This window comes from Strix uralensis, chromosome 5, assembly GCF_047716275.1.
Source record: "Strix uralensis isolate ZFMK-TIS-50842 chromosome 5, bStrUra1, whole genome shotgun sequence".
NCBI classification, from domain to species: Eukaryota; Metazoa; Chordata; class Aves; order Strigiformes; family Strigidae; genus Strix; species Strix uralensis.
The window spans coordinates 13,600,994-13,613,224 of NC_133976.1; the positions used below are offsets into that span (position 1 = coordinate 13,600,994).

General features: G+C 37.5%; 1 protein-coding gene across 3 annotated transcripts in view; it reads right to left on the bottom strand.

Annotated features, from left to right (window-relative positions):
* The window catches only part of RSBN1L (round spermatid basic protein 1 like), a 52,501-nt gene that overhangs the window by 16,323 nt on the left and 23,947 nt on the right, over nt 1-12,231 (bottom strand). For 2 of the 3 annotated variants that reach the window (XM_074869890.1, XM_074869889.1), the window contains one exon: nt 6,538-7,181. In XM_074869890.1, coding sequence (XP_074725991.1) covers nt 6,538-7,181 — 644 coding nt within the window. The remainder of the gene's footprint in view (nt 1-6,537; nt 7,182-12,231) is intronic. The other variant, XM_074869891.1, reaches the window with a different exon arrangement.

The window sequence follows — 12,231 nt, forward strand, 5'->3', positions numbered from 1 at the left end:
ATTCTATTGAAAGCAAAATTCTATTGAAACAACTGAAGAGACACATAGCTCCAATATAAAGAACTATTTCCAGAACACTGGAAAGTAACACAATATATGGAAATAGTGCACAAATCTTTAATGATAAGAAAATGAAACACTAACCAATTATTTCAGATTTTTCTTTAATGAAAAATATTTTCAGCAATTCCCCTCAAATAGCAGAACAACAAATATTTTCAGACAGGATTTCACAAATTATTAACAGAGTAAAGAGCAAAAACCTCCCTGCAAAAGATAAACTTTTAAGAACTAAACAAGGAGCACAGCAAAGAGAAGATAATATTAAAAGGGGCTAAAGGAGAACTTGAATGAAAAGCTGTATCCAGAACTTTAAGTAGTGAGGACAACCACTCACGTGAAAAGTCACAACGCAATCATTACTTATTGCATTTCTTCCTCTAAAATACTTATGTTATTCTTTATACATCCTGGATATCCAGTGTCCATCACAGTTAACAGACAAAATGGAACAAATTATTTCAGATTGGGAAAAAAACCAACAAAAATTATTTCTCTAAAGATGCAAACTGCCTGCTGTTATGGAATGGGGCTGATTGCTAGTCCCACACTCATCCTTGAGCTACCTCTGGCATAGTAAACTAATCTAATTTGCTAAATAAATAATAAAACCAATCACTCAGGGGTGGGTTAAGTTTTCTGCTAGATTACCAAAACAAACTGCCTCACCAGTTTAAGAAGCACCACAGCTTGGCACGCAAACACTCAACTGGGAGGAAAGAAGCAAGGAGGACACTCTCTTTTAGCAGCAACAGGTGCTAGATTGGCTCTGACCATTTGTCTGATTGCACACTGAGCAGTGTAAAATACAGGTGACTTTTCCTAAACTGAATAGGCTTAATGATTATTATCCTCACATACCCTGCAGTGTGAAGGCACTAAGCTAAAAGGAAACAAAGTTTTAATAAATCAATGAGAACTCAAAAACACAGAACAGGTTCTTCAACTCTGGAAGAGGATTAGCACACCATCTGTACTGGGTCTGGCTGAGCCAGAATTGGTTTTCCCCTACAGCAGCCCTCATGGTGCTGTGTTTTATGTTGGAGCTGGCAGGGTGTTGATAGCACACTGGTGTTGTGGCTACTGCTGAGTAGTGCTTACACAGCACCAAGGCTCTTTCCAGCATTTCCTCCCCCGCAGTGGGACAGGGCGGGCAAGATCTTGGGAGGAGACACAACCAGGACAGCTGACCCGAACTGACCAAAGGGATATTCCATACCATATGACGTCTGCTCAAGTATAAAGCTGGGAAAAAGCAGGGGAAGGGGTGTGGGGGTGTGTGTCACCCTTGGTCCTCTGAAGCAACCAAACTATGCATATTGAATCCCTGCTTCCTGAGAAGGCCTGACATCGCCTGTTAATGGGAAGTAGAGAATAAATGTTTTCTTTTTGCTTCCACGGTGGAGACCTTTGCTTTGCTTACATGAAAACTGCTTTTGTTTTACCCACAAGGGTTGGTGGGTTTTTTTTCCTACCTTATTTTCTTTCCCCCTTTCTGCCCTGTTGAGAAAAAAGGGGGAAGGGGGGGAAGTGATAGAGTGACTTGGTGGGTACCTGGCATTTAGCCAAGGTCAAACCACCACACCATCTTAAAGAAATAGTTTTCAAGAAAAGCAAGACACAGAAGAGTTAGAGACCATGTAGCTCAGTTTCAATTTGCAGAAAAAAGTTAGCTAGATACTCCTGTCTTAACCACCTAGAAAATAAGATGGTAAAAGCTAATAAATATGGACATGTCAAAAAAAGCCCAAGTCAAACTAACCTTTCCTTCTATGACATGATAGGGTTTTTCAGAGGACCAGTACACCTTGGTATTTGTCATTTGCATTATGTTCTCAAAACTGCTACAGAAACATGGTCTAGTAACAGCATACAGTGGGCAGTTTTAATTTGTCTGTGTTCACATAACTATCAACATGAAAGGACCAATTTTTTGGCACGCAGCAAGAATCTTTCCTTTGAACACAATGTATGCTTATGAAACCTGCAGGTAACAAAGCTGCAAGCCTACTACAGGAAAGGATCAAAACTGGAGAAAGTATCAGAACACACAGGATATAATTCAATCTGAATAAAAGCAAAGGACTACACTCAGATATATATAATTAACATAAACATGAAAAGGGGAGTGACTCACTTAGCAGGAGCTGCTGCTACAGCAGATCACAAACTGCTCTGAAAAAGGCAGGAATAGATAACAAAGAGCAGTGATTTGCAAGACACTTGAAGCAATCTTCTCATGCTGCCTGACAACAATACACCAGGCAGACACTATCTATCTTCAGTACTGTATTTTAAGAAAAATAAGAATGACTGAAGAGACCATAAGGGGACAGCAGTAAGAGCAATAAGGATATAACATATAATGGTAGACTGAAGTAACTCAAATTACTTAATCTAAGGAGGGGTAAAAAAGGAGCTGTTAAGCAATCTTCAAATACAGAGAACCTGAAAGAAAAGCATAAACTGCATTGTCCGCTAAAGATCAGAATAAAAGGACTGGCAGGAGGATTAAGATAAGAGGACAAGAAAAAAAAAAAAAAAAAGATTTTTCAACCTATTTCTTTGGGAAGTGTGGAATCAATTAGAGATCTCCAGCAAACACATCAGACAAGCATTTGTCAGATAGGGCTTAAAAATAGTCAATCTTGTCTTGATGCACAGGAACTGTTGGGTATTGCTCAGCATTTTACTTCACCTGTACTAAGAAGTTGGCTCTGGGATAACACTGAAGCACAGTAAAAGTCAATCCACTAAGCACTGTTATGGTTAAACATGAAGCGTGCGCTTCGGGGTTTCAACAAGGCAATAAAAATTTACACTCGTCCAGCATGAGGACACAGTAATGCATTCAAAATATTAGAGGCGTTTGCCCAGCACTGAATAGTTTAACTGAAGTAAGCTGCAAGTAGGTGGCAAGAGATGATTATTTACATTCTTTGAAATCCTCTTAAGAGCCTGGCAAGTAAGATTCATAGCTATCAGGTAACTGATACAGCTGTTGCCATCTACACAAATGATGGAGCCCAGGGATGTACCTACAGCAGACAGTTTTCCACTGCCTGAAAGAGTGACTTAATTCAATTTTGCCTAGTCATAGAAACAGTCTGACTAAGCCTTACAGACAGTTCCAGAAACAGAGCTGTTCCACTAACCTACAAAAATTTAAGAATTAAGGAGTACTTAAACACAGGCTCAAGCTAGGTGTTGAGAAACTCCCCAGTTCCTCTCTCCCCCCCAAAATTTAAAAGCTAATTCTGATGAGGCTGAATCAGTTCCAACACAAACTCCTCTCTCCTGTGCCTAATCTAACTATTCCCACAAGCTTCTGTCAATTTATAATCTCTTGACAAGTGAAACTACATTACTTTTGTCTGACACAGGTATGTTGGGAAACAGAGGAGTTCATTTTCAACTCTACAATTGTGAAAACTAAGTAAATTACCCAAAGATGAAGACTTTCCAGATAGACTCAGGAAGACCCCAACAGTTTTGATGTCGACACAGAATTTACCGTGGGATCTGCCTCTTACCACAGAACTCAGTGACTTGAAAATATGCATTACTTAAAACCAAAAAAATTAATCTGCCACAAAACAGGAGGTGGAAGATTACTGAATATTTCTGAAAGAATCAACTTGAGAATTAAAAACCCTGATGAAATAGTCTATAACACTTTCCATTTCAAGCTTAGCTCATCCCTCCTTTTTCTATTTTTTTGAATACTTTTTTAGGTCTTTTTAAATACTTGTTTATCAGACTGATTACATGGGCTACGAGTTCTCAAAAACAACCAAAGAACCTCATGTACTAAAGTGAGCCTCATTTCAGTGTTTTAGTGAAAAGTAGCAAAATAATACCCAAGTTTCTTAAAGTTAAAGAAGGTTGAGATAGATACTCAAAGCAGATTTGATAAAACTAAATGCCTACTTAGACATCAGAAAACAACTTGCCTCTCAACTGAGACTATACAACAACTGCTAGACACATTGCTCAGGTAGCTCAGGACAACAGGGAGCACAGCAGCACCGAGCTTGTGCAATGTAGGAACAGAAAGCTACATTTAAAATTTCAATGAAATATACTGCAACCACACATTAGAATCCCTTTAAAAGATTCATAAAGAAGTCAACAAGTCAGAAGAATATAATCAATCTGCACAAAACATAACAAGTTATGCAATCATCCAGTACCTTTTTTAAAGGAAAGCAGAGGCACAAAACTGAAAAAGAGAGGTAACTGACACTACTGAATCCGCAATTTACGCACGCACAAAGACACAGCTGAAAGTTAAAATCACAAAATTCACAGCTCAGATTCAAAAAGCTCCTGTCACATCCCTGAAGGATCAGTACTGACACAGTATCACTGTGGCAACTAGACTCTCATACTCCTTCCTAGACATCTTTGATACTGGTCCCAGTCAGAAGGGAGAATACTAAAGAGAATCCTAACAGATCACCTGAGTAAGACAAAATAAGCAGCCAGAATAAGACAAAAAAAAAGGAAAAATCTAATCAATAGTTAGGCAACTAAGATACTGACTTAAATATTCCAGGAAACAGCAACGCTGTGCAGAAGATGGTATGAATAAGGCTGGTGTATGCCTCTATACATTATTTATACACACTACACCATTTACGTTAGCAAAAATACGAGGAGCCAAGTGTTTTCTGCCAAGCAACCAAACTCTGACAAGTGATAAAACACTACAAAAACTAACTGGAAAACTGAGAGAAAACAAAGGAAAGGAAGATACCAGAACTAAACCTCCAGCCAAGTAAAGTATAGGTTAGAAGACAGACTATTAAGTTGACCAGTTGAACGCTGTAATAATAGTTTGGCTCCTTTCATCTACTACATTCTCTCTCTGCTCCTCCTTCACTTCACAGAAAAACGGGAAATTATGATGCCAACCCCAATGATCTCAGGACTGATTTAACTACAGATATTGACGACACCATTGTAATACCAAGTTAATCCATGCTTTCAGTAAAATAATTCCATTATCATTCGCAAAAATAAAATCTGGGCTTTTAACTATTTCTTTAGGGCAGATACTAGTACACAGCTATGCTTGCATTAATGCTGCCCAAGATAACAGGTTGTTGGACTTAAAGAACATACTTATAAGGACAGATCCAGCTTTTTTATATATAAAATGACTTAAGACAGAGCAGCTCTGGGTAGCTGCCCATAATATGTTCTGTGATTTTTACTATTAAAGTAATGCTTCAGTTTACATACTGAAAAAACCCAGCAAATATATCTCACAGAATATTCATATTTCATGGCGGTGGATGTTCTCTTAACCAGCACTGCAAACGTTCTCTTGCAGCAACACTGCAGTTCTGCATATCCTTGTGGATAATACAGACCTGAAATCTGACAATAAATGCAACAGTGTTCCATGCAAATGTTTATGTAGCCAAAGATAAAAAACCATTTTTTCATGAAAAAGATGACAGTATAACTTACACTTGAACTCTTCATAATTGTCTAAAAAGTGAAGACTAAAATAGGTTAAGGGTGTCCCATACAACACCTAAAATCACCAATAGGGAGTTAAACAGGCAATGGTGAGCTAAAGTTGATATACTGAAAAACAGGACTGAGTTACTTCATAAATTGTTTCAGAATATCTCTATGGGCTTTACGTAATACCTTCATCACCAAGGTGGCAATCTAAGAAAGTTAGAATTTTTTTTTTCCCTGAACTTAAAAGACCTGAAATATAAATAATTTATATGCAACAGTAATGTGTCTTCTACAGCAAGTTAATAAATAGCAGAGGTGATGTTTAATCAGTAGCTGTTGTTAAGAGAGTATACAGTCATTTCACTCTGGAAAATAAAAAATAAAATTAAAAAAAGATTCAAAAGCTGCCTGCCATTTTGACACAAAACTTACCAGCTTTCAAGAGACTATAACTGAGGAGAAATGGGTAAGTATCAAATTGGTAGCTACATTAACCACCATTAAGTTTTCCTTTCAGGATGGATTTAGAAGCCTCAAACTACAAATACAACTAATTAACTGTGCCCTACGCAAGTTTTATGTATAACATTGTTCTAGTGTATAATATGTATAATGTTCTAATATCTAAAGCATTTCAGTTTCATGAAGAAGTTCATACAGATAAACTACAGTTCAGATGCCCAGATAGCCACAGCTAAATCATTTTAAGCCTCCAAAACTCACGGTTATGCTTCAGCTACAGGAACAAATCCAAAGAAACCTACACACACAAGCATGCAAACATTCCCCCTCCCCCATAAAATCCAACTTTATGCTCAGTTCACAGGCTCCTTATCTTTAATATTGCAGAACTAACAATACTTAAAGAATTTCCTCGTTCCTAGTCTTTTGTATCATCCACACAGCACAGCTAATAGCAACTGTATTCTAAAAAAAACCCATTCACAGTTGTTTGAAACCATTACATGACTTTAGAAAGTAAAACGTATAACCTCTTACCTGAGCATGAAAATTTGACATAGTCGTTGTCTCTATATCTTTCTTTCCCAAAATCTCCATTTTCACTGGTGAATTGGGAAAATTAAACGAAAAGTAGTCTAAAAAGTCAGGTAAATAAGTAGCTGCCCCATGAACAATACCCATAACATAGTAAGCTGCACAGTTTTCATTTTCACTAAAAACCAGACCCACAAACTCTTCTGCAAATCTCTCCATCTCCACAGGAGATAAGTGGGAGAGTTCATTACTGTAGGCATGGATAACTGATGCACCTCCGTTAGGCTGGTGCTCAATATGAATCAGCTGTTTGAACTCCAATGTGTCCAACCTTTTGAGTTTATTTTGAACCCGTGGCTCCTTTAACGAGACAAATGGAAACTCACTGTTCTCTGGTATCTTGGACTCACAGTCCTTCTTGGGATCCATATTTTTCCCACTGAAATCCTTAAGATGATCATCTATGATGCCTTTGGCTTCCTGATCCTCAAAATCAGAAACCAGTCCTGAGCAGATGGTCTGAATGGATTTGCTGTACATTTTTGGACGCTTCCTCTTCTCATTCTCTTTATGTTTCTTTTTCTTTTTCTTCTTAACTTTTTTAATCTGTAGCTCTTCTGCATTGGTTTTTGGTTTCTCCTTCCCACCTGTTGAAAGGAAAAAAGATCTCTTGAGTATCTTCATATACAAAACATGTATTTAAAGATCAGGATTCAAAGTTATCAAAACCCTCACCATGGCACACAAAGACCAGAGACCAATACTGAGGGTCACAATGTGTATCTTACTGAACATCAGTAGTACGAAATACCTGCCATGTTCACATTATGACTGACAAATAAGCTAGAGGGGGGGAAGGGGAGGAAATCACAAAAAACCAAGTTTCCCAAGGCTGTTTTCACGATGAGTCACAATCCTTAATCATACCCTTTAACTGGTCACCAGCAATTACTATACCAGAAAGTTCAGAGACATTACATGACAGCTGTCAACAAACAGTGCCAAATAAGGGGTTTACAAAAGGTCAGTGAGTATCAACCATCATCAGCAAGCCATTCACAAGCTGCCATTGCCAGAACCTACCTGGTCAGGTGGCTTTACATGGTCATTCTTCCAGCCTTTGTTGAAATACATGTAGAAATATCTAAAAACTGACCCCATACTTTCTTAAAAAAAAAAAAAAAGCCGCAAAACAACAAAAAAAAAAACCCCAACCAACCAACCACCAAAAACCAAAATCTCACAAAACAGAAACTAGCTTCAAGTTTATATAATATGCAAGCTGAACTGAAAACAAACTGTAATGGCCTAAAGCCAAAAAGTACTCATTTGGGGATAATGTGTTCAAGTGATTTCTGTGGTAAACATTCTCCCTTGTTTTAAGGTGTTTTTCTTCAGGTGCTTTTGGGGAGTTTTTGCAAGTAATAAACACAGGAGCCAAAAAAACTTCTGTCACTACACTGCCCTAAAGTCTAGTAGTTGAAATCATTTCACAATTTGGTAAATCAAATTGCCGGGCATGTTATAGCACAAAATTATATTCACAACGAGCAATTCAAGATCAGCAGATTCAGACACAGAAGTTTTGAAGTTTAGTCTTGCAATGAAATACACAATTTTTAAGTAATCTCAAATTCACAATAGTTAAATTATCCAGTCTCTACTACTATGCTGTAGTAGACTATTCTCAGCTTGCAATCCTCAGCCCAAGTAATTCACAAGAGTCCTTAAAAAAAAAAAACACACCAAACAAAACACAAAAAACCCCACAACAGTTGGTGCATGGAATCACACATTCGTGCTGATAATTAAGAAGTCTGGATATAGAAGGTGCAGATACTGAAAGGAGAACAAGCAATTAAGACACTTGCCTCTGAGCCTCTTGAGGTTTGTGACAGCAGCTACATACCTCCAGGATTTCTCAAGTGGACACAGGCAAGCTAGTTATCTCTCTAGCTTCTATCTAGGGGGGAACAAGTGCCCTAAGGTCACTCATTTCTTACTTAGCCCAAACAAGGAAGTAGGCTCTAGGATTTCTTAACCTAATACACAGTTAAGAGCTACAAAGACTCCCTTCACTCTAAATCAGCTTTAACACAGCATACTCTATGAGCACAATTTCACTTTTAGCTAACCAAGTTCAACTGCCAAAAGGCACAGTATCCTCATGAAAATATGTCCTTTCATTAGTCTAAATTTAATGTAAAACCTGCATAGGTCTCTAACAGGACTGCTTCATCTAGTAGCTGAAATATTTACGACTTCTTTGTTAACATCTTCTTTCTGCCACAAAAGTCTTTAAATCTAGTGGGCACAGAAAGACCAGCAAGACATGTACAACCAATCACCTCAACCTTAGAGGAATCCTGAGAATAGTTCACTGAGTGTGCCAGGGTACTTGAGTGAAAATGGCATCACCTGAAAAAAAAAAAAAAATTACCTACTGCTCACATTCCGGGGTACTGTAATGGTGTCATTATAGCACCAGTTCCATTCGGGGGAGGAAATAGAAACAAAGAAACTGTTTATGACAGTGGAAAGTTCCATATTATAGGCTTAGAAATCTCGATCCAAACCTCAAAATACAGACTACAGATTAGACAATTTTTTCCCTCCTCCTGACTGCAGGAATACACAACTAGAAAGCATCCAGGAGTCTACAGGTATTTCAAACTCTTAAAAATGCTTTAACTTGCCATTTTAAAATTGTTTCACTCTAAACATGAAAATTCATTGCTATACTGATGGATATCATAAAGAAGTCAAACACTTCCAGATATTATATTAGTTTGAATACAGAAAATACAAAATTATAGCACTGAATGCTGCAGCAAGGTGAGGCAGAGGGAAGCAGGGGTTACCTGTCAACCCACTTCACTTTTCTCAAATGGAGCTCAGATTTTTGTAGGGACTAGTCACTCAGATCTGGGACTTCATACATGGAAGGGAAAGGATGGAAATTTATATTAATTGGAGTACAATCAGCAGTAATATAACTGGCAAGAAATACAACAATTTCTAAATTTAAAGCAAGAAGATATTTGCTATAGCAAGACCCAGATTGCGCTCTTACACTTTAGCATGTCTATAATCACCAAAGAAAACCTTAAAAATATTGAAGATTATCATCTATACATCCTTGTTGAACATCCAGCTATTAAATTACATTCCATTATTACTAGTTGAAATGTAAAGTACTTACACAAAAGATGGTTATGAATCTGTATCTGTGCAAAACTACCTCAAAAATTGTTGACTCCCATTTCTACAGTACAACAAGGAAGATTATCGGATCTCCCCTTTCAATCTGTCCCATTCCCTGCCTTTGATTATATCTTCCAGGAAGTTTTACTGACTAACAATCAATTTCACTCAACTCCTCCTGTAATATGTGGTGGCAGGTTTTTTAATCCATCACTTAAAGTATTTCACAGACACAGCTATGCAAAAAAACAGAACCAAAACAAAACCATAAAACCCCCACTTTTAAGGTTATAGAACTACTAAACTACAAAATAGGCTTCCTAAAGAGGTGGTTGATGCCCCAAGCCTGTCAGTGTTTAAGAGGCATTTAGACAATGTCCTTAATGTGCTTTAACTTTTGGTCAGCTCTGAAGTGGTCAGGCAGTTGGACTAGGATGATTGTAGTAGGTCCCTTCCAACTGAAATAGTCTATTCTAATCATCACTAAACAGCACTTAAAAGAGCAAAGCCATGGTCTCAAATAGCAGTGGTGCTTTTAAGACAGAACCAACAACAAAAAACCCAATGTAACATACACAATTGAAATCAGATAAATGGAATGTAAATCAGTGTCAAATTATGCAAAGTTCACATAAACATACCCAAAAAGGTTTGCACTCAAAACCAGTCGTAAAAACATTTTAGTTAGCTTGGATTACACATACAGAAGTACTCAAAACCTTCTAAGAGGGATTAACTGAGACATTTTAAAATGAAGAACACATAATTCTCTGTGTTTGTTTTCACACCATCTCAATGAAACCTTCAGAAGGGAAAAAAAGCTCTTAACCACAGGATAAAAATAGTTCTTTTTCTGGTATCCAACACAGTCCTGCCTCCAGCTTGAAAAGAAATTTTCTGTTCAGCTTTAAATACAAATATTTTAATAATATAGACTGGGTTTACTTTTTGATCACAGACTATAAGGCTTATGCCATCAGTACACTCCCAAACCATGAGAAGTTGCAAAGACAGTGCGCACAATTTGGAACCAAATAAATATTTGCTAGCAGCCTCTCATCTCTGAGCACAGCTCTCTGGATCACTATATACCAAAAAGGATAGCACTAAGGCCATTTTTAATTTTGCATTAAAAAGGACAAGAAAGCAACAATCACTAAAGGAACAAAAGGCTGTGTAACAAAAACATCAGAAGATCTATGACAGCCAGTAGCACAGACCCCTGAACTTGCAACAGGGAAGAGAGAGAGAACACGAAATGTGCAGTCTCTATCCTTGGGAGACAAAATATGAATCCCTTCTTTAATGGTCTGAGCTACTGATGCCGCTGGAGATGAAAAAAGCCTTAAAACACAGAAGTCAGAAGAGAAAGGGGATTCCAAATGGGATTTTTTCAAAATATTACTGAAGATTTAAAAAAAAAAAAATTACATACCAACAAGAGTAAAACTTAGGTCTTTAAAAGCATGTCAAGCAGAAATTCAAAGATAACATGACTTCAAGAACTGATTAGTTGTTTTGAGCCTTCTTCAAATTCACACAAGCTTATGTTACCAGATACACACAACAAATTCTGTCAAGAACTCTACTTCATTTACACATTGTCAGATACTTCAGACACCATATTTGGCAGAGAAAATTATATTTATATTCTAATATTAAATTGAATACTGAAAGACTGTAAAAAAGTTTAATTCATAATTATTTGTTTGGCCTTCAAATGTGGATATATGATACAGCTGAGCAATCTAAGAGCTCACTGCCACAGATGGGTAGAGTCCAACTCCCCACTCTCCTCCACGACTGCTCCTAACACAGTCCTGCACCATTTCTGGTACTGACCGATGATCATTTGATTACACAGTAAATTGACTTATCTTAATGGCTCCGCAGAAAACTACTCACTTTGCTGCTAGAGTAGTGAACAGAATTAGTTCATGGCATTGTCAGACAGGAACTAGAGCATGGAGACGACAGACAGCAGGCAATGAGTAGCAGCAGAACCTACCCCTCATCAGTGGCAGCAAACCGCTTGATCCGCTTAGCTACACTGCCCACCACACCTTCATCTATCCACCTCGAGCACTGAACAAGGCTGGATTTTTAAGGGTTAAAAGAAATCCTGCCACCACACACAACACTACTGTAACACATATATGAGATACAACCAAGTTCCTAGCAAACCTTAATAGAAAATTTCCTAACGCAAAAACTTGAACTTTTAAATTTAACATTAAAAAGGTAAATTGTATAACTTTAAAGGTAACATGCTAGTAGTATATTTAACTGTAATATGGATCAGCCTACAATTTCTTCCCTCTGACCTTTATTACAGTGAGTGTGTGGGTGGTGGCTGCACAGTGCTTGTTCCCAACACTGCTTTGACAAAAGCATATGCTCAACTTCAGACTATTTTTCAATTATTTTAGCATATAGCCAAAGTTTTCCTGAGAATACAAACACAAAATGGAAAACTGATTTCTGTAAGTATTA